We start from the raw sequence: 25,005 nt of genomic DNA, 5'->3' as shown, positions 1-25,005 counted from the left end.
TTCGCGGATATATCTCGCCGCAGATTCTCCATATACCCGACCGTGTTATCTCCCCACGCGTAGCTATGCACGTAAACCTTCCGCAGCTTGGGAAACTCGTCCAGAAACTTCGTTTCATAGAGCTCAACCGCGATGTCCTCGCATACAACCAGTGACGTTATGCGAGCGTAGTCTGATAGCTCACCGAAATGCATAAGATCCTGAATGCTGCAATCGAAGGTTGTTGCGTCGATGATGCATTCGTTCCAAAAGATGGATGAAGCCTCATGAAGGATCTGTCGGCAGGTCGCGAGGACGTAAATGGCTGGATTGGTTCTTTCGCCCTCCGTGTAAGGCCGCCAAGGGTCTCTGATTTTTATTTCTTGACCAGAGAAGACGTACTCGTAGATGCGATTGCGAATCTCTCCGGGAAGACGCAAGAGAGGCGAGTTAAGCTGGTTCTTACGCGTGCTAATATAGTCAGCAAGAAGATGTACACATGTACCGTTCACTTACATCTCATCGAGGTCTAGGGATTCGCATTCGCTTGCGGCAATCTCTACGTCTGTGGCTTTCTTTTGCCTGGACAAGGGTACCGTCCGAAGACATCGAACCAACCGGTTAGTGGACATTTGATTTGCCTGAAGGTGCTGGGTGTCGTGAAAGTGCGATGAGTCGTTTGCGTGGAATGAAGTGAGTTGACTGCGTAGAGTGAGACCGGAAGTGGGAGTTATAAACAAAGTATGCAAGAAACACTCGTTTGGTAGTAGTTCGACACTAATCACCGTTTACGTACCCGTGGACCTAGGGAGGCGCCTGTCGCCATTGTGGAAGGAGAAGAGGGGGCGATAGAGCCTTTGACTTATTTTCAATGAAAGCGTTTCAACGTGCGACATGGGCAATTCGATGTTTAGGAAGAGGCAACAAAGCGCATCTGCGACAGCTCTGAACAGTGTAAAAACAAAGATGACTTTCACCAAATAAACATGTTCATGATGCCTAGAAGATGGACTCGACATCCAAGACGTTTGTCTCTATCACTTCTTCAAGACATTACAAGAAAGATTGATGGACGGCGAAGGACGATATGGACGCAGCGTACCCGAGTTGTTGCCTGTTCACCGAACAGTCAACCTTGGTACAGTATCTCGCTAACTCACAGCACCCAACACGAATACGTTGCAACAGCTTCTAAAAAATTGTTAGCAGAAATTGTAGGCCACTACCAGTCTCATCTCTTCACCGCTGCGACGACACCTACCGCTTCAACCTAACGTGTCACCACGCCAGCAACGACACAACCACCCTTCTACGCCTCACGCTCTCCCGCAAACACCACAGATTCGCTCTCGCCATGCTGTCGCAAATGCGCAACCACATCCAATCATGGTGGCAGCAGATACCCTTGCCAACAACCACAACGACACCCAGTTTCCAGACATGGCATGATTTTGATCGAGGGCATTGGATGCCCTCAGTCAGCGGCAAGTATTCTCAGCCTGGCATCAAGCACCAATGGGCGGGCTCATTCCGCCTCGTAAGCTGGAACGTGAACGCAGATGCACCGTTACCAAAGTCTCGTATGTCCGCACTACTGCAGGTCATCAAAACTACAGGAGCTGCAGATGTTGTTTTCCTGCAAGAAGTATCAACTGAAGGTCTTGCAGCCCTGCTTGAAGATTCCTGGATACAGCAAAACTGGTACATAAGCGATGTCGATACCTCGGCTTTCGGAAATCAAAAGTTCATCAGCATCACCCTGGTGTCCAGATTGTGGGTGAAGACTGATGGTATCCAGCTAGGCGCAATCTGGAGGGTCGCATTACCTAGTCGTTTTGGACGCGACGCGCTGTATTGCGATCTGATCCTTAACTCTTCGAGCAAGCAAACGTCAGGGAAAGAGCCTACACGAGTTCGCCTGATCAACGTCCACCTGGATTCGTTGCCAATCAATCCGTCGATGAGGCCGCGTCAAGTCTCCATTTGCGCTTCATACCTCGGGGCGGCTGGCCGAGGGGTCATCGCCGGCGACTTCAATTGCATTCTCCCAGGAGACAACGATCTTGTCCGTGACAACGGTCTTGCGGATGCATGGGAAGAGCTTCATCCAGATGATCCGGGTCACACTTGGGGCGTGTACGGTGAACAGTCTTTCCCGCCAAACCGGTTGGACAAAGTTGCTCTGCTGAACCTCCACCCATCAGCTATGCGCATCCTGCAAACAAGCGAAATGAGATTCTGTGGTGGAGAGACGTCGGCCGATGCAGCGGAACGGGGGTTGAACGCGCATTTCAGCGATCATCTGGGTCTTTGGTGTGACATAAGCTGGGCAGAAGACCGACCGCAGCAGGAACGATGAGGCGACGTGACTAGATGCTAAGACGGTCGGAGCTGGCAGTGTCAAATTCCCGGGACATGATGGAAGCACTGTACATAGGAGTAGGACGACGTCTCATGCCCGTCGGCCGACGGTGGCCCTCCAACACCGCCGACGCCCGTGAAATTTCGGGGTCGGCCGCCCGACATGCGACACCACCGTCAGACCAAGACCTCAACATTGCCCAGACAGGCAATACACGTCGAAAACCATCGAAACCCTTCGGCATTGCGGTGCGACAGGCCCGACAGCCATCGGGGCGCCGGATTTGATGACGATGCGATGCCCCGTCTTGTCTGCGACTAGAAAGACGGGGCGATTTCCTGGATGTTGCTTGGCGAGACCGGCGGGTTTTGAGAAGGGAGGACCGAGACCGAGATCGAGGGCGCGTTGGGGCTGGTTCGGCACGTGATGAGGGAACATGGACACGGTCAGTGTCGGCATCGCATCGCTGCTTTGATATCTTCAAGGCTGACTTCATTTCGCGATTGCGATGCTGAAGAACCCTGGAGGCTGGAAAACTGCGCGATGCCGACCCCCCAGGCATTGTCGGTTATCGCACGCTAGCCGATAAGACCGCCGACTTCACCGAAGCAGGAGGCCTTTGATCGATGCCGCAACGAGCAACGATCTGGATAGAATTTTGCGAATTACAAACACGCGGAAGGGGATGAAGATCGCGTGAAAGTCTGTGTGAAGAACTTCGGCTTGTATCAAGGTATGATCTTCAATCGTCTTTATTTCCATCTTGGTCACACAGCTCGGCACGTGATCATCATAGACATCGCAATCGCACCCTTCCCACTCAGTAGCCTTCCAAAAAAAAAACTACATAACAGTCATGCAATCCATCTTCAACAGCTTTACTTTCGTTATCTCGAGGCCGGAGGCCGTTACAGCTGCTCGTTCCGGTCTGCCTTGTCCAATGAGAAGTGAAGCTGACCGATATGGCTAGCGTGAGGTCCCTGCATGCAGGTCAGGTCCCGCAGACGCAGGGTCCAACCGGTCGTCGGCGAGAAGGAAAGTCTGGGGTCTCTTGACACACCTTTGCACTCGCTATCGTCAGATGCTCTACTCGAGCTGTCAAAGAACGCATTCTACCATTCACTAGATAACAGAAATCAACTCCAACCCCCTACGTCGACGCTGAAAGAAAGCCAGGAGCTGGAAACCACATCGATCTGACATGCCTAAACCTCCACCGCCTTCTCCACGCGACCTCAGAATAGCCGAACGCTCGAGCATGGGCCATGGATCTATCCCCCGGCTCGGCTTCCCATCTCGGATGACACGAACGTGTGGTTGGTCGGATTGGCTGGAAAGCACCGCCTCGCCTCGTCTTATCAGCTAATCCGGGGGACTGCCATGAAGCATATCGGCGTATCTGCAATGAGCCGTCGGCCCAAGCTCCTGGTAAGAGTCAGAAGTGATGAGCATAAAGACGCGGTGATATCCCGGGGTTTGAACGTTTGAATAGAAGCCATCTACATCATTATAACATTGGACTTGAAGTAAAACAACAACAAGGAGGCACAAGCACATCATCAAGACTTACAATCGGAATTCCCTTCTTAGAAGCAACATACCTAAAGGTGAGTACCAAGTAAACAATAGACCTTGCATACAGCTCCGTTGGAGCCACGACTACAATGCAGGGTCTAGAATCCACACTCCATGTTCCGCGGAAGCACAACCCACGAACGCAAGGGAGATCTACAGGGGAAGAAGCGGTCAGCTAACGTGTATATGTATAGCATCGCTACACATAACAACACTATCCAGACAGCCATCGTTCCGCCGGCAAGCATAGACAAGCGGCTACACTTACCCAACCAATTCCCACGAACAATCTGGTGTTAGATTCAAGATGTGTTCTTACACGTACTCGTGGTATTACTGTAACCACGATTACTATATCTGGTAGGCCGTTCCCTTCCTTCCTTCCACCTCTCCCAATCCCCATCACCCAAACCCCAATCTAACACTCCCACAGGGCCAACAGCATCGAAGTCTGCTCCTCGCGCCTCCTCTCAGGCTACTCCTACGACGCCTGGTCCATCGACATGTGTTCCAAGATGAAGATCGAATGCGGCGGCTTCTCGAACTACTACTGCACAGACTGTTCGGAAGATGTGGCGTTGGAGTTTGAGTTGGATGAATTATAGAGTGGAAGGATTGGAGTGAAGATACGGAGGGCTTGATTGACCTTTCGGCTGACGGGGAAGACAAGCGGGTATGCAGGGTGAGTGAGTGGATGCGCGGAGACGGATTACACGTCCGAAAACACATGGCAAGGAGCTGACTTGTCCTGCAGGGCGACTGCGCGTAGCGTTGTGATGGCACGCGTGCGCGTTTGGAGTTATTGGTCGAATGAGGCTCACCGCCTTGTCGATGCACGTCCTGTACCGTCAGCCTCGTGCATGCTGCATGCAGCATCAATCCCACGCGGTACTTTCCTTTTCACGTTCTCGGCCTGTGTTTGACGCGCTATACCTCTCCGTTATAAAATATGGGTTATCGGCGCACGCAGACGCGGTCACCGGCTCCTAGGCCTTGTTCGACATGGGTTTCTTGGGATAGGCGTTCGGATTTATTGGGACCTTGGTCAATCTATCGGATATTGTTTGTATAAGCTGAATTACAGGACATACTGCTGAGCGCACGCTGTATAGCAATGACCCAGACTTCTGCCTTGTTCCTGCCTGTGATATATACCATCGCGGCCTTACTCTGTCAGACTATCCTCTGCCGTCTTCGGGCTGACACCGTATCCTTCCTCCAGTGTCCGCTTGACCTGCTCAGCTCGCCTCCTTGCATCAATATACATCATGAACTCCTGGTAGGTCCTTGGCATGACTCTAATGTTCTTCGGTACCGTGAACGTGTAGTTGAACTGCCCTGTCGGCTTGCTGTGGCCATGCTCCACATCCCGCACCTTTGAGTCAATCCTAATCTGCACTCGTGTATATTCGGCTTGATCGTCGACCTTTTCGTCCGGCGCGCCGATCAGCGGCGGGTCTGTGTATACGACTGTAGCCGTGAGGTATAGTATGCTGCCTACAGGCACTGGGTTTTGGAAGGTGGAGGGATCGAGGGAGACGAAGGTTGGGCGGGCGTGTGCGAAGGCTGCGGCGGCAGTGAAAGCGAGTTCGAAGGTCTGCTTGAGGAGGAAGCCACCGAAGATCATGAAGTGATGGCGATTGCGGTATTGCGGTTGCATGATTGTGGCGGTCTGGAGACGCGTCGCATCCATAAAGACAACGTTATCGGGTTTGCGAAGGTCGTCGTAGGGGTCTGTGAATGTTAGCTGGGCAATAGGTACTGGTAGATCGGAGACCGACCATGGTACTGTAGCTGTTTCTGCCAGAAGGCATGTATGAGGTCGCTCTCGAGATCGTTCGGCGTATGCTTGAGCAAAGAGGTATCGCGGCGCTCCTTTCGCACTTTCGAATTACGCTCACCGAGAGCATACAGGCGTTTCTCTTCGGGCGTCTCGACGATCAGAGGATTGACGTTTACGGGCCTGCAGACCAATTAGCTGACAGAATCCTTACCCACTACATTGATCTTTACTTCTTGGTGCCTGGATCTAGAGAGACCATGGTGAAGGTACAGTTGATCAAGACATCCTCGTCTTTGGCCTGCTCGCCCTTCTTAGGTGCTTTGGCAACCTGCATCGTGATCTCCAGACTGCTTCTGCCAGTCGCATAGGTCACACGGCCAGATAGTTCTAGATCGCATATCTCGGTCAGTGGGGAGTGAATGGTAATGCGGTCGCAGCTAGCCGTAACAGTAGTCACGTCGTCTCCCGTATGCTTGTACCTGTTGCAGCTTTCAGACCAGGTCAGCTACTACGCGTAGCTGTTGAACGCTTACGCAATGATGCCAGAGAGAGCATCGAGATCCATGAAGATGGTTCCGAGCCGTATGTGCCCTGAGGCGTTAAGATACGTGTCGAGGATCCATGGGTCCTGAGCCAGCGGGAGTACAACCGAATGGTAGCTCTCGCTCATACGTTTCCCTGTCAGCTTGCGATCTTTGGGTACTTCGGGCTTTCCTGAGGGCTCCGTAGGTTGTTTCCCCTCTGACTGCTGTTGGCGCAAGGCTTCTATCCATGGGGTGCGCACGCGCATCGACGTGAGCTCTCGAAATACGCCATCGGTGTGTCGCGAGGGGCTGCAATGAAGATGTTTTCGACCAATTGAGCCCGCGACTGCTACCGGAGACCTGCAAATGGTGTTTTGGGGCAATGCAGCTTGACTGACGCGCCGAAGCGCGTTGGTGGTGAGGCACCTCATGTTGCGACGCGAGGTGGAGGTTGCAGGACCCGCGGGCCCGCGAGGAAGCAACAACCCTCAGGGTGCTTGCCGAACCCATCTCTTGGCACCGATAACGATACATCACAATCTCAGACCCCGTCGCTCCACCAATCTCTGCAATGCCTATGTCGCTGCCTTCGCCTCCTCCACAGACCGGAGTCTGGTTGGACGATAATGTCGAGATCAATTGAGCTCGGGCGCGCAGTGCTCAGCTCGCCTGCCACTGATCACGAGCTTTGGCTCACAACATTGATCACCATCTCACCAAGACAGGATGCAACTTACCTCCAGCAGCTAACATCAGCCGAATATCTAGACGCGTTGACGTCGGGTGCTGTATGGGTGAGCCGTGGACATGACATGCACATTGACATGACGCTCAGTCTACGTAATGAGCTTTTGCCTGACAAGCAGTTGCAAGACCTCGCAAATGCGGTTCTTGATGCGCCAGTAAGTATACTCGCTCTTGTTTGGGGATAATGTTGACAAAATGTAGGTCTGGGATCAGTTGACGTTGGAGCCAACGCATCGAACAGATATCGCAATGGACCCCGGGACAATACGTCTGGACATCAACCACTCCTCAGTCACGAGCATGCAAGAAGGAAAGAAGCGTCACCGACTCTTCTCGGATGTTCCAGCGGTAGACGTTCAACCGCCCAAGGGAATCGCGTCAGTCTCACTCCTGTCAATACGCATTTGCATGGACATTCTGGAAGCAAGCCCGCGTAGGAGGCCCGCAGTGAAACGAACGACTTCATCCCCGGGTGAGCGAAAAGTAGCGACTCTAGAAGAAGAGAACTCTGATGCACTTCTGTACGAGATTGAACTCGAGGACTTATCGCCTGCTGGACACATTAACCGCACGTCAACTGCTCCGAGGGCTTCTGCGCACAGGAAACGAAAACGACCAGCTACAGAGGGTGTGGTATCGACTCAATCAGTATCACTTGAACAGGCCGAAACGTCGAAACGAAGGCGCAATCGACCGACAAACGATTCTTCGGTGCGGCGAAAGTCCCGCACGAATTCTAAATTGCCAGAACAGATAGAGATTGCCAGCATGGTCGATGGAGTGTTGCGTTTGTCGATTTCTGGTACTCTCAGCAAGGCCCCGATTGGACTGAAGGCCAAAGCGAGCACTTTCCGCCTAGGGTTAGCCGATGTTGCTCCTGCGATATGGAAGACTGGATACATAGTCGTGAGAGAAAGATGTTTCTCATCCTATGTACAGCGCTAACTCATAAGCAGGCATTGTCCCAAAGAGCTCATCTCCTACCTACCATCGCTTGTTCCATCCGCCGAATCGGGGGCGTAAAGGCAGCATCCATCTCGTTAAGAGACAAGATAAAGGACTTGAAGATGATGGCGCATCAAGCTCCGTCAGGTCGCTTAGATCCAACACTATCTGACACTGATTATGAGCCCACTGAAGCTGAGTCAGCAATCGCAAGCCATCTATGGTCACAGTCTCAACGAAGTCTTATGGATAAGCCCATGGCCCCGATCAAACCGTGTGTGGCGTCTATCGTTCAACAAGCCCAGCCAGACTCTGACGACATGCTCGCGGATGAGGAACAAGCGTGGCAGCCCACTACATCATTCCAGGCTGACGGCCTGCACGAGTGTTTCGAGGTTGAGTCGGCATTGACAGCGGGTCCCCAAGCGACCCAACAACAAGGGCGATCTCTTGACAGCCCAGGCTTGCTCTTCGATATTCGCGATGATGACGACCTGCTCCTCGACTCGCATTCCACAGATGCAACATCGACCACAGCGTATCCAACAAATGAACAGCTCCATACGCCCGGCAGCCCAGCTACATACCCAGTCTTTACACCTGAGATGTATGTTCAGCAGTCGGTTGCCTCGTCATCTCAAGCTTTACAACATCCATCGCAACAGCAGGCGAACGCCGAGCAAGAATTTTTACATCAAATGTCAGCTGAAGGTGACGTTGATCATACCGAGGATCTGCTGCTAGTCTCTTAGACACAAAGGGGTCGCACTTGGACATCAGCTCACTAGCATCGTTGTTACAGGATAGAGTTTCGGCTGTATAGATTTTCGGCCGAAGCGAGCTAACACCCGTTTCATTGAGGAAGGGTATTATCACGTGGTCGTTGGTATGGCTCCGAAGATATTTATATCCGGTTACTCTAAATGTGGCTTTTCATAGTCGGCTCTGTTATTGAGCCTCACGGAACTACCCTGCGTTCCTGCATTCTGCCACCGGTTCTACGATAGCATATGGGTCGACTTTGGGAACAATCACCCCATGGGCCTATCGTCGACCATCCATCGAGTCAGCAATGGGGTGATGTAGGTGTAGGTAGATCACGGCTTCCAGGAATGCCCTTCAAAGAAACCGCCACTACCTCGCAACACGAAGCATGAATCGTGTACATGGACGGCCTTCCTTACTCCGGAGTCCTCCTGCACTCTGGGATGGCTTGGCTGGTGACTAAAGCTGCACATCATCCTGCAGGTCCTGCACTCAACAGGAAAAGGACCTGTACATCTCGAGTTGGTCCCTGACGGCGTGCGCCTCCACAGAACGATTGCTCACCTCCGATCCAACTGCCGTGGCGCGGACTGAAAGAAACTTCGACTACCAGAACCCCTTCTGCACCAGACAGACTGGTCTTATTCGTATTTCCGGAGTGAACCGCGTGGCGTAAACAGGTCCGCCCAAACTTTCCTGTCACTCAACGTCGCCGATGTCCAATGATTCGCGTCCTCCACTGCCGAGGTTGCGCTAAGCGAACCAAGTTTTGTCTCGGAATGCAAACACTCACGAAAGTTACCATATACTCACCAGCCGGCAAAGCGAAAGCGGCTGCTGTATGTCGGACGTCAGCGGCTCTTCGTGTAACATGCCTGCGAGAGCTGCGAGACGGCATGACATTGTTCTGCAGCTGTTGTACGCTCTCCAACGTCGACGTCTTCTCTGAACGTGATTCGCGCCCCACCAGCTGCACGGGAGGTGATCAATTTCGGCTATCGGGCACAGGCCGTGCCACGTCCTGAGAATCTGCGATCGGAGGAAAGCACGCTCAGTCTCCACCTCACTACTGTTATGTGCCGTCGTACCAACGGCAGGTTTGCGAGCATGGCGACACATGTCAAGTCGGCTCTTCCGAGTCTACCACTCGAACGGGCCATCGGGTTGAAGGCTTTGCATTTCGCAGCCGCCTCCTGGGTTTGAACATGGCTGGCTGTTGTCATGCTAATGGTATAGTCCTCTTTGATATACACGGCACGGCAGTTCCTGCAATCGAGGCCTTGAAGCGCGGCGTCGCTTGCGCAGAACCATTGGAATGACAGGGCGCTTCGAGTCGAGAAGGTGCCTTGCGAAGATCCATCACCTTACATCTTGGTGGAGACCGACAATGTTTCAGTCAATTAATGGTTGTTGTCCCGATGCTCTGGATATGCGGAACATGCCCAGAGCGTGTGCGACATGCCCATCCTGGCCAAATCACGCTTCATCAGCGTCAGCTTCCTCCCCGCGGAGACGCCCTCGTTGCCGTGTTGGCGTTCTGAATGAACTCAAATTACCACCCGTACCATATGTCTTAATACCCGGGATCAGTCGGCCAAGGTACCAGAGTTGAGTCTGCACGCTAGCTTCGCGATGACATCTGGCCCCATTCCAGGCCGCATGACACTCGCCTCTGGCCGTGCAGTCCGCGGTCGGTGTTCGTCGCTTGCAATTCACCTCCCGCTCACGAATTCTACGCTCGCACATATTCGTAGAGAAAGCACGGTCCTTCGGAGATCCATCAGCCACGTTGGTAACACAGCAGGAGACCACGGCCTGTTGGGGACAGATGCATGACTAGCGGGCCGCGTTCGCTGCGCGAGTGGCTAGAAGGTCAGGCCGAACGGGATTCGTGAACTTTGAAATTACTCGAGGCCACGCCGCGAAGCCACTACATCTAGGCTAATAGGCCCAAGCCGTATCAAGGTCGTTTGCATGAAGGGGCCAGAGCTGTGGCGTGGAAAACTGGATTGGCGCCATGGGCATCTCGGCATGGAGAGGGCGGAGCTATGTGATCGGTCCCAGCAGACGAGTGTGGAGACTTCGTGCGACGGGGTGTCGCTGTCATGCCTCCCGCACCAGACTAATCAGGCGCAAACTATGTCCTCCACTTCAGCGGACGTCTAGAAGGGGACACTACCCACCGGCGCGAGTTCAGGTACAAACGCGCAGAACCCTCTTTTCAGCAGCTACCCCTCCGATCGACTTCTAAGTTTTGACTGCTGCGAGGAGAACCTACATACACACATCTCTCCGCATACGCGCGATTGGACCCCGAAAAGACATTAGCTTAGAAGACGCTGGTCACCTCCTTACTTGGATCCTCAAAACGAAACACCGAAATCGCCTTCCTGCGTCGATCTGCGGTGTATGATGCAAACCACTTGACTGTGACGAGCTTCATCCAAGAAACACATCCAGGGCGATTATACCGGTGCGGTTCCGCTCTGCTGACTTCATCTCACTTCACTCCTCTTCTGTTAACGTAAGTGATGAGTAACCTCTCTCGTTCATCGATGCAACAAACATGACCAACTGACAGAGTGCAGCTTTCACAGCTGAGGAAGTGCACGTAAGGCGCACTATTAGCCTCACGAGAGTACGACCATCTCAACACACTAAATCAACAACTGCTTCGTAATGTTGAACCCAGACATCGAGATCAAGTACCCGCTGGGGAGCAGGCCCGCGATCTCATTTCTCCCTGCACTCATTGTGGGCTCATACATTGTCAGCCTTATTGGTGCTTTCACAACTGTAGAGTTGCTACATCGGAGAGTTTCAGGAGCAGGATGGCGGTCGTGGTATGTTCTGATCTTACATCGTTGTACGACAACCACTAACTCCACTTTAGGGTACAAGTAGGAGGCTGCGCAGTTTCATTCGGACTGGTGGCTATCTGGTGTATGCATTTCGTCGGTAACCGGGCGATCGTGCTCGGTGATGGAGAAGAAGAGATTCAACTCTACTACAGTTCGACTTACACCGCTGTATCGGCTGTCCTTCCGGTAGTGGTCATGTTCTTGGGACTATCGGCTGCGGACAAGTTCTACAAAGGAAGCAAAGGATCCCTCGTTCGGTTCGCATCACTGGGCGTATGCGGTGTCTGTGGAGGAGCGGCTGTAACGGAAATGCATTACCTCGGAAACAACGGCACGACCAACTACAGGATCATCTTAAGCTGGCCGCACGTCGTCGGAGCCGCATCGATCGCTGTGGGCGCTTGTCTCATCTCGTTCAGTCTCTTCTTCCACTGGAACAAGCATTGGATGAACAACGTCTGGCGACGAATCGTTGTGGCGGTCGTGCTCGCTTTGGCCGTCTGCGGGATGCATTGGACTGCCGCAGCTGGTACCTGGTATGAGATCCGCGGCTACCACGATGGACCTGGCCAAGAAAGGAATACAAATCTTATCATCTCTCTTTGCCTTGTAAGTCACCCACTTTACGGACGGAGCGCATCGCTAATCGAGAACCAGTGCCTGAGCGCGTGTGCTGTATGCTTCCTTCTCGGCTTCATCAAGCAGCGTCAACGTCGATTGGAAAAGAACAGAGCTCAACAGGTCGTTCTTGCCATTGCCACATTCGATCCGGAAGGAAGACTGCTCGTCAGTCAAAGCGGACTGATGCCATGTCAGACCATCACCCACCAGTTCCACCAAAGAACATTCGACGACGAATTCAACACATCGCATCCTGTGTTTCAGTGGATCTTTAGGGTATCGCGCAACTGGACCGGCATTTCCGATCTCATCCCCACGATGCGAGAGCATCTACAAGCGACAGGATACCTCCAAGCGCCTACTCATGGAAGCAACAGCCGATCGTCTCTGGAGGCTGATGACGACATAAGCTACTCGGCTACATTCCGGGAGCTGTTCTGCGTCACAGCGCACGAGATTGCGCAGACACTCGATACGAGCCTGCAGAATCTTGGAAATCTTTACGAGGAGGTCTTGACAACGGGTACGGTGATGAACCGCGCAATCTGGACAGGCAACTACGGCAATAAGACCATCGTGGCTGCAGACGTAGCGACAAAGGATCTGGAAGCTGGAGCTGTCAACCCTATCCTGTTCGGAAGAGGACAGATGCTTGTACTTACAAAGAAGGTCGACACCATCGAGGCACATCGACTACACAACCTTGGATACGGATTCGCGAGTGTCGAGCAGGTCAGCGATCACCTGGCCCGTAGCCTGCAGATACCGCGCGATGATCTCGAGAACCTTGTTGGACGCCTACAAGCTTTCAGTGAGAGGCAGCTATCCCTTCCCAACAAAGGAACATACATCGGATCTTTCCTCGTACAGCCTAAGCCCGGTATGAGAGGCTTGGACGTCATCGTACCGCGAGCTACACCTGGTCGCATCCCGATGGTGAAGCTGAGCAGCGACGAGCTGGACAGTCGGCAGCTAAACATCCTCACGACCTTCAACGGTTGCAGTCTGGACGACTGTTTGGTGCGCATCAACAAGCGGACCGCGACCGATTCGGAAGACGATCTTTTCCTCGACAAGTTCCGCAATAGGATCATGGAACTTCTGCGAGACTGCCCCGAAGAAACTCTTCATCGTTCAGTATTTTCATCGCAGCAGATTGACATGATGCACGGTCAGACCGAGTCGAGCCAGGCCACGCTTTTTGCTTTCTGCGGCATCAAGGAGATTTACGTTCAGTCTCTGCAAAGCCTGACACTGAAGACGATTCCCCTTTCCTTTTTCCAAACGTACCTGAGGTCACAGCCAGGATGCGCCGACCACGCGATACTGGCGCAAAAGAACCACAAGGAGTTTAGCAGCCTCCGACGCGTACCCTCCATCGCGAAGATGCCACCCAGCAGCCGCGGCGGCAAATGGACTCGCGGTTTACGTTCAAAGCGATCGAATTCAACGGAGCTGAGCTGGCAGCAAGCAGACACGTGTTCGGAGAAGGGCCTGGTGAACTGCACCACGCATTCTCAAGCTGAGCCTTCTTCACACCCGTGGGGAAGCATCATGGTCACTTCGACCCAGAACATCCATGTGGACGAGACCAAGGCGGGCGCGAATGTAGAGCTCCACGATCTTGGTGTTCGCGCCAATGTTGGTATGGCGGAGACGGAGCAACAGACTTTGGCAGACCGACTCATGTCGATTACGACTGCGTTCCGCGACCCGCACGTGATTCGCCCGCCAGGCTACCACGGTATCCGGAAGTAGACACTGTACATCGGTGGGACGGTGTCTTTTCAACAATTCTTTTGCAGCATTTCTGGCGTTGAGGTTGTTGGCATTGGAATACCCTTCATAATGACATGCGATGACACAACGAGGGACATTCACGGTTCATGGGAAGGCGTTTGGGATCTGGAGCTGCTTCAGGGCTTTGACAAAAAAGTGTAAAGCTTGTAATATGTATATTATGTAGAAGAAGGAATAAGAAGATGTATTTGAACAAAGACAAGATGAAGCACATGAGCAGACCAGAGGCGTCCGATAACGCAGACGGGCCCGCAATGGTGGGAGGCTTGGCGAATGACGCTCATCTGAACTTTCTATGCCCCACGCGCGAACTGCCCCAGAAACATTGACTCAACTCCAACTGCAAGCCAATGCGACAGTCTAGCGAGTGCGGAAACCCTCTCACAGCACAGTTTCACCCACACCCCAATCGAACCCTTCAACCACCCACCGCAATCGCCTTCCACCCATCGCAACCCGCCCACGGCGGCCCCTCCACAATGTCTTCGCCCACCACCACAACACCAACCCACAAACTCACCCCCCTCGCAACCCTCACACCGCCCTCCAACTCGCGAACCTGGCAATCCGTGCCGCATCCCTCCCTCCCCATCGTCGCAACCGCGTGCTCCGACCGCAGCGTCCGCGTCTACAGCTTAACGTCCTTCACGCTCCTACATTCTATAACCGGTGGGCATAAGCGCAGCGTACGGACCGTGTCCTGGAAACCTAATACACGGGGGCAGAGTGTGTTGGCGACTGGGAGTTTTGATTCTAGTGCCGGGATATGGCGGAGGGAAGAAAGTGGTGGAGGTCACGAAGAAGACTTTACGGGTAGAAGAATCGGTGCTACGGAAGACGACTCCGACAACGAACGCGACGACGCCGACGACTACCAATTCTCCTGCATCCTCGACGGCCACGAATCCGAAATCAAATGCCTCGCGTGGAGTCCCTCTGGCCAGTACCTAGCGACGTGCTCCCGCGACAAGAGCGTGTGGATATGGGAGGAGCTTGAAGACGATAACTTTGAAACCGTGGCTGTGCTGCAGGAACACGATGGCGATGTTAAATCCGTGGCGTGGCACCCGGAAGAAGATTTGTTGGTGTCTACGAGCTACGATGATACGGTTAGGTTGTACAAGGAAGATGCGGATGATTGGGTTCAGGTGAGTATGATTGATGGGCATGCGAAGACGGTTTGGTGGGCGGAGTTTGAGGGGAGTGGGATGGGTAACAAAGACTGGAGGAAGGACATAACCAGTACATCTAACGCAACACTATCAGAACAGCAATCATCCCATATCACGGAGCTGGAACGATCGGGACCGCGACTCGCGACGTGCTCAGACGACTGCACGGTACGGATATGGCGAAGGAAAGCGAAAGAAGGGGATGACAACGCGAGTAACAAGACGGGCGTCCCTAGTATCATTCGCTCGGCTGCTATTGATGAGGAGTGGTACCAAGACGCTGTTCTGCCACGGGTTCACGAGCGTGCGATCTACTCTGTTTCTTGGAGTCGGAGGACGGGTATGATTGTTAGTGCGGGGAGTGATGGTAAGGTTATTGTGTATAAGGAGAGGTGGAGGGGGCAGGCTGGTGGGGAGGAGATGGATGGAGTGGAGGAGATGGATGTTGATGGTGCACAAGCAGGAGGATTAAGGGGAGTGACGGAGTGGGTGGTTGCTGCGGAACTGTTTTCTGGTCATGATGTCTTTGAGATTAATCATGTTTGTTGGGCGAAGAGGGCGGATAAGGGGAAGAGAAGTGAAGAGGAGGAGGTTGTGCTTACTACGGGGGATGATGGGGAGGTTAGGGTTTGGGTGTTGGATGAGGTGGATGCGTCGAGCGCATGAGTGTACTATGTAAGAAGAGTATATACACTGATGCTAATAGACCTGGCAATACAGATTATAGAACGCTGGTCTTCAATGCTCAGACTTCAATGCTCTGCTCCTTCAAGTACCATGTTTCTCAATATCACGACTCGTACCATGACTATCTCAGCGCAAACTGGCCTCAATATCTGAGTACTTTGTTCTAGGGGTAAAGGCATGATGACACGTTCTCAGATCAGGCACAGGGTCCAGAAGTTGGCAGGCCCCTGTCACATGCGAATGATGCAAATGCGAGGAATCAGGATGGGAAATGCCACACGTGGGCCATGTTGGAGCGCTCAACCAGTCCGCTCGCGTCAAGAGCGTGTGGCGCAGGGAGCGTTGGGCGGACTGGCGTCATGCCAAGGTGCCGATCAGATCAGGATTCAAGGAAGCGCGAGAATTTACGGACGGCAGCTAGACGCAATCTACGCGTGTCCAACATTATACTAGCCACGCCGTCACCGTCTATCTACTGTCTCACTGTCTCACCGTCTCTGCTGTTGTGCGTCTGCGATGCTGTGCAAGGCCGTCGTCACTTCCTCACCCATCTAATTGGCGCTTGCGCATAATTGCCCCGACCTCGACCGTTATCACCCGCGTGTTCCCCCATATCTGGACATTGCGCACCCGACGCCTACTCCTACTCTCCCACCTACAGACCACTCCGCCCCCTCAACATAGTTTTTGAGTTTGCACGTGCAGCGTAATTGTCCGTAATTGCCTCGACCCCACGCCTATGCCGCCAAAACGAAAGCGGTCCACCACTGTATCTTCGGTCAAGAAAGACGCCATGGACGCTGTGCAGCCCTCATCGCGCGACGCCTCGGACGAGGGTGCCGAGGACCCTGTTCTCCAGGCTGTCGCGTCCAAGAAGGAGCGACAGGCTGATGCTAATGGCACCACCACCAAGCGGGTCCGCGTTAAGAGCGCCCACGGCGACGAAGATACCGACGAGGATGAGCGCGCGAGCAAGAAGAGCCGGCGCACGTCATCGCTCGCGGGTGACGACCACGGCGAGGGTGGTGAGGCTGGCAGCATGCGCATGGAGCCTCCGCCCAAAGCTGGTCTCGTTGACCCCGTAGGCTACAAGACGAACCCGCCGCCCGAGGGTCGCCCCGTCAGGATATACGCAGATGGTGTTTTCGACCTCTTCCACATTGGCCATATGCGCGCCCTCCAGCAGGCCAAGACGGCCTTCCCCAACGTCCAGCTTATAGTTGGCGTTACCGGTAACAAGGAGACACACAAGCGCAAGGGTCTTACCGTCCTGTCGGCGAGAGAGCGTGCTGAGAGTGTGCGCCATTGCAAATGGGTCGACGAGGTTATCGAGGACTGCCCGTGGATCGTGACCGCCGAGTTCCTGTTGAAGCACAACATTGACTACGTCGCCCACGACGACCTTCCCTACGGCGCAGACGAGGGTGACGACATCTACGGCCCGATCAAGGAGCGAGGCATGTTCCTCGTCACCCAAAGAACTGAGGGTCTCAGCACAACAGGTATCATCACAAAGTAGGCCTCTCCACCCACATTCCACTCCCCATACTAACACACCCCAGAATCGTCCGCGACTACGACCAATACATCGACCGCCAACTCAAACGCGGCACGTCCCGCAAAGAACTCAACGTCTCCTGGCTCAAGAAGAACGAGCTCGACGTCAAGCGCACCATGGCCGAGCTCCGCGACAGCATCAAAGCAAACTGGACAACCACCGGCCAGGAACTCAGCAAAGACTTCCGCCAATTCTGGCAATCGAGTCGCCCTGCATCCCCTGCCCGCACACCCACGCGCGAGCAATCGCAGGCAGAAACCATGGAAGCAGCCAGTGTTGCTCGTTCTCCTTCTGCGATTTCGCGACTCAGTCACCTTGATATTCCGAGGGCGAATAACACGAGGGAAAGTAGCGAGTTTGCGGCTGGGTATAATTTGGGGTTGATTGGTGGTGTGAGGTCTTGGGTACGTTCTCAATCCCACACATTCGCGAGCCCGCGAACAAGAATAGTTTACAGGATGGGTTTACTAACGAGATAATTAGATGGCACGCTCCCGCCGCAACCTAAACGACAGCCGCCCGCAATCCCCCATCGACGACAGCTCCGACGAACAGGAAGCTAGGAGTCCCCAACATAAAGAACATAAAGGAGAGCAGCAGCAACAGGAAGTCACCCGTGGTCGTACGGGTAAACAGACGAAGAGCGAACCTGCTATGGATACTGCGGCTTAGGATGCTGTGAATCGGTACCTGTAGTAGGGCTGTGAACGGCAACAAACGACGGTCGGATCGATGTTGTCGATTTCTCCTTTGGACCTAGCAAGCACGCAAGCAAGCTAGCAAGCACATAGTGTGGGTTAGGCTGCTTGTGCGACCGACCGACGGATTGTGTGGATTGTGTATACGTGGCTAGGCGGAGAAGCCGTTGCACGACAAAAACGTACATTATCATAATACTTATTTCTCTTTTTGTGAGCTGTTGACTGCGCCCCTCTTCCGCTTTGCTCTGTGTTACTGAGCATCTATTCTTAACACATCTGTAGTTCTACTCAACAACCGCCGACTGCGCCTCCCTTTTCCGATGGGAATTGCCAAGCGACAACGGCCCAAACGAGATGGATTGAACTCGATGACTGCGCCTACTGTTCCCGATGAAGGCTCGCAGGACAACCTGCCAGGCCTGCTTTGCTGTACGTCAAACGCAGGTCGATGATTGGCATTGACCAAACGTGTTGCTGTGCTTGTTACACCAGACAATCGCCTCGTCTTGCTTGTACCGTCATCCTCTTGTCTTCGCGTATCTTTGACAGAATGAACATCATTGTGCCGGGGCTGTGTTGAAAGGACATGGCTTGCTATGTTGTCATATACATGAAAGCACTCGGTATGTACTGTTGAAAAACCAGTATTGGTTAGGGAGTATTGCTACTTGAGAACTGCCTCATCGTTGTCATACTCATCCTTAGTTCTCATCTCATTTACGATTAAAGCCCAGCATCGGGGGCGCGGTACACACGGACGGACGGAGAAGTAGGAGTCATCATACGCATCGTCGATACTGCGCACTGAGTACTGGATATTGGACACTGGATACGGGAGTGGGAGTGGTGTATGCGCATACGAGTCAACATACCAACAAACCAACGTCTACAGTCTTCACACCAACCAACATCGCCAACATCAATGTGTATCATAACCTTCACAACTCACCCCCATTGCGCCTGTCCCCCCGCCCCCTCATCCCCATACATCCGCCTGTGTCCCTACGCCCGCTCGCTCAATCCCATTCGAGCGTGTCCGGTTGGCGCGAGGCTGAGCCAGATGATGTGGGTTGAGGGCGAGTGTAGCTGGTGTAGACAGTGTGGGAGGGAGGGGGTGAGGGAGGAGAGGGTTAGGGGGAGGAGGGAGAGGAATAGGGAGATGGGAGGGAGGGGGGAGGGGTATGGGGATGGTGGGAGGGGGAGGTTTGTTAGGTGGGAAGGGTGAGGGGAGGGAGATGGAGATGGATTGGATGTTTTGGGGGATGTGATGGAAGATTTGTCAGGCGGGAGGAGTGAGAAGAAATGAGGCGGAGTGGACGAGGGAGATGTGATAGGGCGGGTAGATTCATAGAGGTAGAGGACGGGAAAGGTCTACGGGTGGGTTAGGACGATAGATCTTACGTATGGAAAGACTCTCGATCAAAAGATAGTATGGTACGCGCCGTTGACTCATACCGAGCTCAGTCTTGTCTCGCACTGATCATTGAAGTGGCAACTTTTGGGTGATGACGAAGGAAAAGTGTGCGCTGTGGACTCAGATCTGGGGCATGATCTTGTTTCGCGCTGGTTATTGAAGCAGGAAACACCCCAGAGACACACGAAAGAGGAGTACGCACATCTGATCCAGACTATGGCGTGATCGTATCTCGTGCTCGTTATTGGAGTTGTCCATTGGGGACGGGATGATCGCAATACACCTAGTTTCTCGATGTTTTGTCAAACTGAAAACTCTTCAAAGATGAGCAAGAATACCCTCACAACGAGGAACATGTCCGTGGATATCCCATGAATACCCCATGGAGTGGCTTGCCTCGTCGTTTCTAATCACTGTGTTGTCGTAGTGAAGCTGACGCAAGACGACACGTTGTCGCTGTTGAGAAACTTTTTCCCTCATAATCGCAACGCAACGCGGGGTTTGGGAGGTTTACGTGTCGACGTGACTGGACCGGGATGGGGAGTCGAAGTGAGGCATGATGGCTGTTCGGCACTTTGGAGTGGTGCCTGACGATGGCGAAATGATCTTCCTGGATACTACAATACCAACGAGCCTTCCCTGCGCTTACGTCGGGACCTGCATTATCAACAAAACACCACACGACGGGCGGAGGACGTCTGCGAACATGTTCAAGTCCTTGGACAATCCGAGCGACAACCACTCAGCGTGCGCCGGGCGAGGTGGATAATTAGTCCGACCCAACGAGAGTGCATCGTGTGACATCGCGACTTCCTAAGCGCAGCAGCAGGCGCGGTTCTGCCTCAGAACCACACCGGCGTCTCCAGCCCTACTATATTATAGATAAATGGGGCCCTCCATGCTCCCGTTTTTCTAGATGCTCTTGGTCCCACCCAGACTCGCTGCACGCGGTATAGATCGCCTCACACCCGCGATGTGATATACGACCAGCCCTCTCCACACCCAGGGCCCTCCTTACTAGCAGCCCCTCCGTTGTCCGCCCGTCACCAGCCGTCGCTTATCTGTCATACCATGAGAGGCTGCTCTGCTTTTGCCCATCACGATCTGCGACACACGAACCGGACAGGTCTTCTGAACGAGTCGGTCCTTGGGCACTCGGCAGTTTGTCGGAGCGGCAAGGCTGCTAGATGAAGCGGTTGCGTTTCAGTCGCCTTTGGATCCCGCGCCCGCACGCCAGGACGTCCGACGATCGCACTTGTGGACGACTCATGATGGCATCGAAGGGGCCAGGAACACGACTGACGTCGGTGACTCGCCCTGACGTCGACCCACCGTGAGATGTCTAGAAGCTGTACACGACGTGCGACGCGTCTGGTCCATGGATGTCTGCGCATGCAGCGTCCGGTCAGACTGGGTCAGTCGCGTCGAGGACAGCGACACAGGACTGGGACCGGATTTTCTTTTCATCCCCCCGGATAGCAGCGCGGATGCCAAATGCTCGCCCTACTTTCAATAAGTGAGGCGGCCGTGATGCGCTCCCCGGTGCTGCAGCCAATCACGGGTGGCTGCACGCGGTCTCGGCGTGCTGGGCCTGCACATCTGCTGCATTCTGCTCCCTCACGACATCGTCGGATACCGTGTCTGGCGAGCGAGACAGCGCTACTGCGGCTCCGCGTTTACCGTCTGAGGTCTGTTAATTGCTGTCGCTGCTGACTAGCGGTGTGCAGTCGCCGCTGGGATGACACGCGTTGCAGCTTCACGCCCACCAGACACGCCCGAGGTCCCCTACGGAACGCCCTAACGCCGTCGGTCGTTCTGTGGCGATCGCCTCCCACGTCCCAAAGTATTGGATTGCACATTTAAGATATGGTCAGAGCATAATCCACGACGTAGTCACAGGTCTGTGCCCGTCTTTTAAACAAGAATGCAAGGGCACCCGCTCGCACCTAACCTCAGCCTCCGACCTTGCACAACCACCCACAACGACACAAACGTTGTTTGATTTCCGCAGCGTCACCTTGCAGCACTCGCACGCCTTACCTACTACTCCATCCAGTAGTACCCCTTCCTGTCTGTCTCTCTGTTTTTTTGCTCGTTCCGCGCTGTTGCACTTTGCTTCTGCAGCAAAGTGGTTTTCCTACGAAGCCGTCTCTTCACGCTTCGCATCGTCACTCTTCTGTTTCTGTCATCATCGCGAATGACCACTCTGTCCTGCTTGCTATGAGATAAGCCTCGACTGGCATACAAGAGATCCTATTGATCTGGTATCCAACGAGGGCACATGCAAAAAGGTACGACTTGCTAAGCACGATCCCGCGTCTTCGTGCTTGTCTGACTCGGGAGCTATCTCGTTCGTTCCAGCGGCCACCCGTCGCTGCGTCAAACAGCCTATGAACACGTTTCTGGCTTGTGTCTTACAAACCGCTCTGTCTTGGATAGTTTGTAAGCTAACGAGTGGTAGTTGGCGCTTGTAGCAACCCCATGCGCTTTTCTTGAGCCTTCGCTTCCCCAGGCTTCATCGTCGCCATTACGCACACTCGCGCGCTCGACACCTTCCCGCTTTCAACCGTCGTCGTACACCCTACCTACGTCATCTTATGAGAACCCGGCCCACCATGCAGCAGAACTGCGGGAGCATCCGTCGGCGGAAGGAGATGCGTTCCCAGCCGACCAAGCCTGTCAACACAGCTTCCTCTTTCGGACCTGGCTTTGCTTCACGGTCCGCCATGGATGTCGACGACAGAAGCGCTTCCACGTCATGGCACAGCTCTACGACGTGCCTGGATGGACAGATGGAAGAGACTGCGTCAGGACCACGGCATGCGGTTGTCGAGGTCAGATCAAGAGATGGAAGCCCAGCACGAACGTTATCACTTTATCACTCCACCATCCCAGAAGAGCTCGCAGGATACCTACGAGTTATGATGCCTGGAGAGACAGGGGTGGAACAGTCTGGCGAGGAGCTGGCAGAGAACTTCCTCGAAGCATTAGATCTACCGCCAGTCACCAAGCAGTCGTTGAGCGAGCTGGACATTCAAAGCATCATCACCAACATCAAGTTACGGCATGACGTCAACTTCGACAGAGACCTCAGCTTCAGACCGAACGTCGATGGCGTCAAAGGACAAGAGAAGGAGAGAGTAGCAGACAAGTACTGGGGAGCGTTGATCGCAGAACTGGTACTATACAACCGCATGTTCCACGGCACACCACCCCTGTCACCGATCCAAGTCGAAGCTTTCACACCATATGCGCAACGGCGGATACCGATTTTGTTCCAGAACGTCCGCGATGTTCTCAAGAGTCTGGTTCCCGATCGCGACCATTCCAGAGTGGACGAGCATCTCGACGTTCCTATGCTGATGCAAGCTATCGAGCGAGGAGTGTGTGATCTGGGCCGCTTGTCGGAGTGGATGGCGCAATTACTCAAGGAGCACTGCGCGCCGATGCGCGATATCCTAGTCGACGAGATGGTCACTTGCACCAGACTGGGCGAGGCGGACCGCAACCTCGAAAAAATCGTAGAAGGTCTGAGGAAGCTGTTCGGCATCCTAGAGGCCATGAAACTCGTAAGTTGCCTGATGGAAGTGATATATACTCAAGCTAACCCATGTAGGACGTTGCGAACCACCAGATCAGGAATCTGAAGACGCTTCTGATCGAGGACAGCGTCAACTTTGAGAAGCACTACCATCTCGACAGACTTGTCCACGGTAGGGCAAGGGTCAACATCAACACGGCACAAACCTGGTTCACAGACGCCGTTGATGAGTTCGGTCCCCAGTGCTCGCCACGACCCCGAGCTGGCCCATGTTTCGAGCTAGAGGTCTTCACTCGCGCAGTCACAGCAATCACGTTCGGCCGAGACGGACGGAGCGACTTCCCCGATACCTTCTTCCTAGACCACGACCGCCTAGCATCGCTCAAGGCTGAGGTCGACGATCTCGTCATGTTTGAGGTGTGCATGGAGATGTACACACAACTCGCCCGACAGCTCGGCTACCAAGGCTCCATGACGCTGGCTATCGGCCAACAACTCCGCACCGCCCTCTCCGCCATCATGGGCGAAGCCGTAGGCCACGGCCCCCAACAATGGATGCTAAACTCGGAAGCCCTCTCCCTAGAAATCCTCCGCCAAGCCTCACACCTCGCTGGCCAAACCCCCTCCTGCAGTTTCGACCACATGGCCGAAGCCAACCAACACCTCCGCACTCTATTCGTGCGCAGATCTTCCTGGCACGCATCCCGCCTCGAAGCGTCGCTGCTCCCTCAGATCCTCGCCAACGTCGACCGCCACAGCACCTCCTCGCCCATTGAACTCTTCAACGCCCTTGTTTCGATATCTCCTTCTATGCCGCCGCTCCCTTCGCTTTCAAGACCTAACATCGCCGATACGTTTGCTTTTGCGCATTTACATCCTGAGACGGCGAAATTGACGGATCTCGCTAATCGGGTTACGCATATTGTACTGCTTCATTGGAGGATTTGGGCGCCCATCGCTTATGTGATGGAGGATGGGTCGCAACGCTCTTCAGCCGATGGAAGCGCGATATCAACACAGGTATCGCAAGCATCATCGCGACAGGTGGCTTCGAATGCGGAGAAAGACGCTTCTGTCCCTACCAGTATGAGGACGGGTGAGAAGCTGGATGCGGGGCAGGATGCGCATGTGCAACATCAGTCGCTTCCGCAATAACACGCACACCCGTTCCCATCTCCCCCACCTCTCCCTCACACCACATTCCCCTCCATTGTCTCCCTTCTCCTTCCCATCTTCCATATTACAAGGCGTTCAAAAGGCTTCACACGAACGACTACTACCGGCGAAATCTACACACACGGCGCAATAACGGGTTCTTTGTTCTTTTACTTGTTTTCCACGATACCACCTTTTCATGCTCACGGCGCTGCGGCAACATTATACGTTGTAATAGATTGTATTTTGACAAGATCTGTTTGGGCTTTGCTCATACTTGGCGATGGGATGGAAACGGGAATGTAGCATTAGTGGATGATTGAAGAGAGAATGAAGAATGTTACAAATTGTTATGATCTTGTACTTGTAGGTGTGCGGCCATCTTTCAGTGTGAGGGTTTGCGCGTTGGTACCGTCTCACACACGAGACCCTTAGGCCGTATTGCTCGCTCGATACCACATTGGAATCTTGTTGAGTTCTGTATTTTGTCTTGTGATTTCGTCTGTAACCCCCGAGGAATTAGAATCGGTGTTGTCTGGGCTGCTTTTTCGGGCGCGAAAGGCGATGCTAAGTGGGCTCCCGGGTTCACCAGTCTCAAGGATTTGACGAATGATACTGACTGACATCTTCTCCTCGCTTTTCTCTTGCACTGCGTCGAAATGCTCTTTCCAGCAGCTGAAAGCATCGGCTCTCGATATTGGTGTAGTAGTATATCGGGTCTTGTGTTCGACTGGGCCCAGAAGGCGAATCAGGAGCCACTCGTACTCAAATCGCAAGGGCTTCACTCCGAGAGGGGTTCTTTTGGTTTTAAATTC

At 53.7% G+C, this 25,005-nt stretch overlaps 5 protein-coding genes across 5 annotated transcripts; 4 read left to right on the top strand and 1 right to left on the bottom strand.

Annotated features, from left to right (window-relative positions):
* Nucleotides 1-4,223: 4,223 nt before the first annotated feature.
* Nucleotides 4,224-4,521, top strand: J4E84_009785 (uncharacterized protein; the record flags this gene model as incomplete). The annotated part of the gene is made up of 2 exons (XM_049392345.1): nt 4,224-4,276; nt 4,350-4,521. The coding sequence occupies 2 exons, from the start codon at nt 4,224-4,226 to the stop codon at nt 4,519-4,521; spliced, it is 225 nt and encodes a 74-aa protein (XP_049239928.1).
* A 560-nt stretch (nt 4,522-5,081) lies between these two features.
* J4E84_009784 (uncharacterized protein) lies at nt 5,082-6,489 on the bottom strand (the record flags this gene model as incomplete). Its single annotated transcript, XM_049392344.1, has 4 exons — nt 5,082-5,650; nt 5,698-5,879; nt 5,930-6,178; nt 6,233-6,489. 4 exons carry the CDS (start codon nt 6,487-6,489, stop codon nt 5,082-5,084), a joined length of 1,257 nt encoding a protein of 418 aa, XP_049239927.1.
* A 7,952-nt stretch (nt 6,490-14,441) lies between these two features.
* On the top strand, nt 14,442-15,800 carry CIA1 (Cytosolic iron-sulfur protein assembly protein; the record flags this gene model as incomplete). Its single annotated transcript, XM_049392343.1, has 1 exon — nt 14,442-15,800. The coding sequence occupies one exon, from the start codon at nt 14,442-14,444 to the stop codon at nt 15,798-15,800; it is 1,359 nt and encodes a 452-aa protein (XP_049239926.1).
* Nucleotides 15,801-16,560: 760 nt separating this feature from the next.
* On the top strand, nt 16,561-18,051 carry J4E84_009782 (uncharacterized protein; the record flags this gene model as incomplete). The annotated part of the gene is made up of 3 exons (XM_049392342.1): nt 16,561-17,336; nt 17,384-17,783; nt 17,863-18,051. 3 exons carry the CDS (start codon nt 16,561-16,563, stop codon nt 18,049-18,051), a joined length of 1,365 nt encoding a protein of 454 aa, XP_049239925.1.
* A 4,058-nt stretch (nt 18,052-22,109) lies between these two features.
* J4E84_009781 (uncharacterized protein) lies at nt 22,110-24,190 on the top strand (the record flags this gene model as incomplete). Its single annotated transcript, XM_049392341.1, has 2 exons — nt 22,110-23,063; nt 23,111-24,190. 2 exons carry the CDS (start codon nt 22,110-22,112, stop codon nt 24,188-24,190), a joined length of 2,034 nt encoding a protein of 677 aa, XP_049239924.1.
* Nucleotides 24,191-25,005: the final 815 nt, after the last annotated feature.

This window comes from Alternaria hordeiaustralica (assembly GCF_023758085.1).
Source record: "Alternaria hordeiaustralica strain BMP 2776 chromosome Unknown scaffold_32, whole genome shotgun sequence".
Classification (NCBI taxonomy): Eukaryota; Fungi; Ascomycota; class Dothideomycetes; order Pleosporales; family Pleosporaceae; genus Alternaria; species Alternaria hordeiaustralica.
Note: the sequence above shows the minus strand (reverse complement) of the source record. Positions and strands in the feature narration are given on the sequence as shown.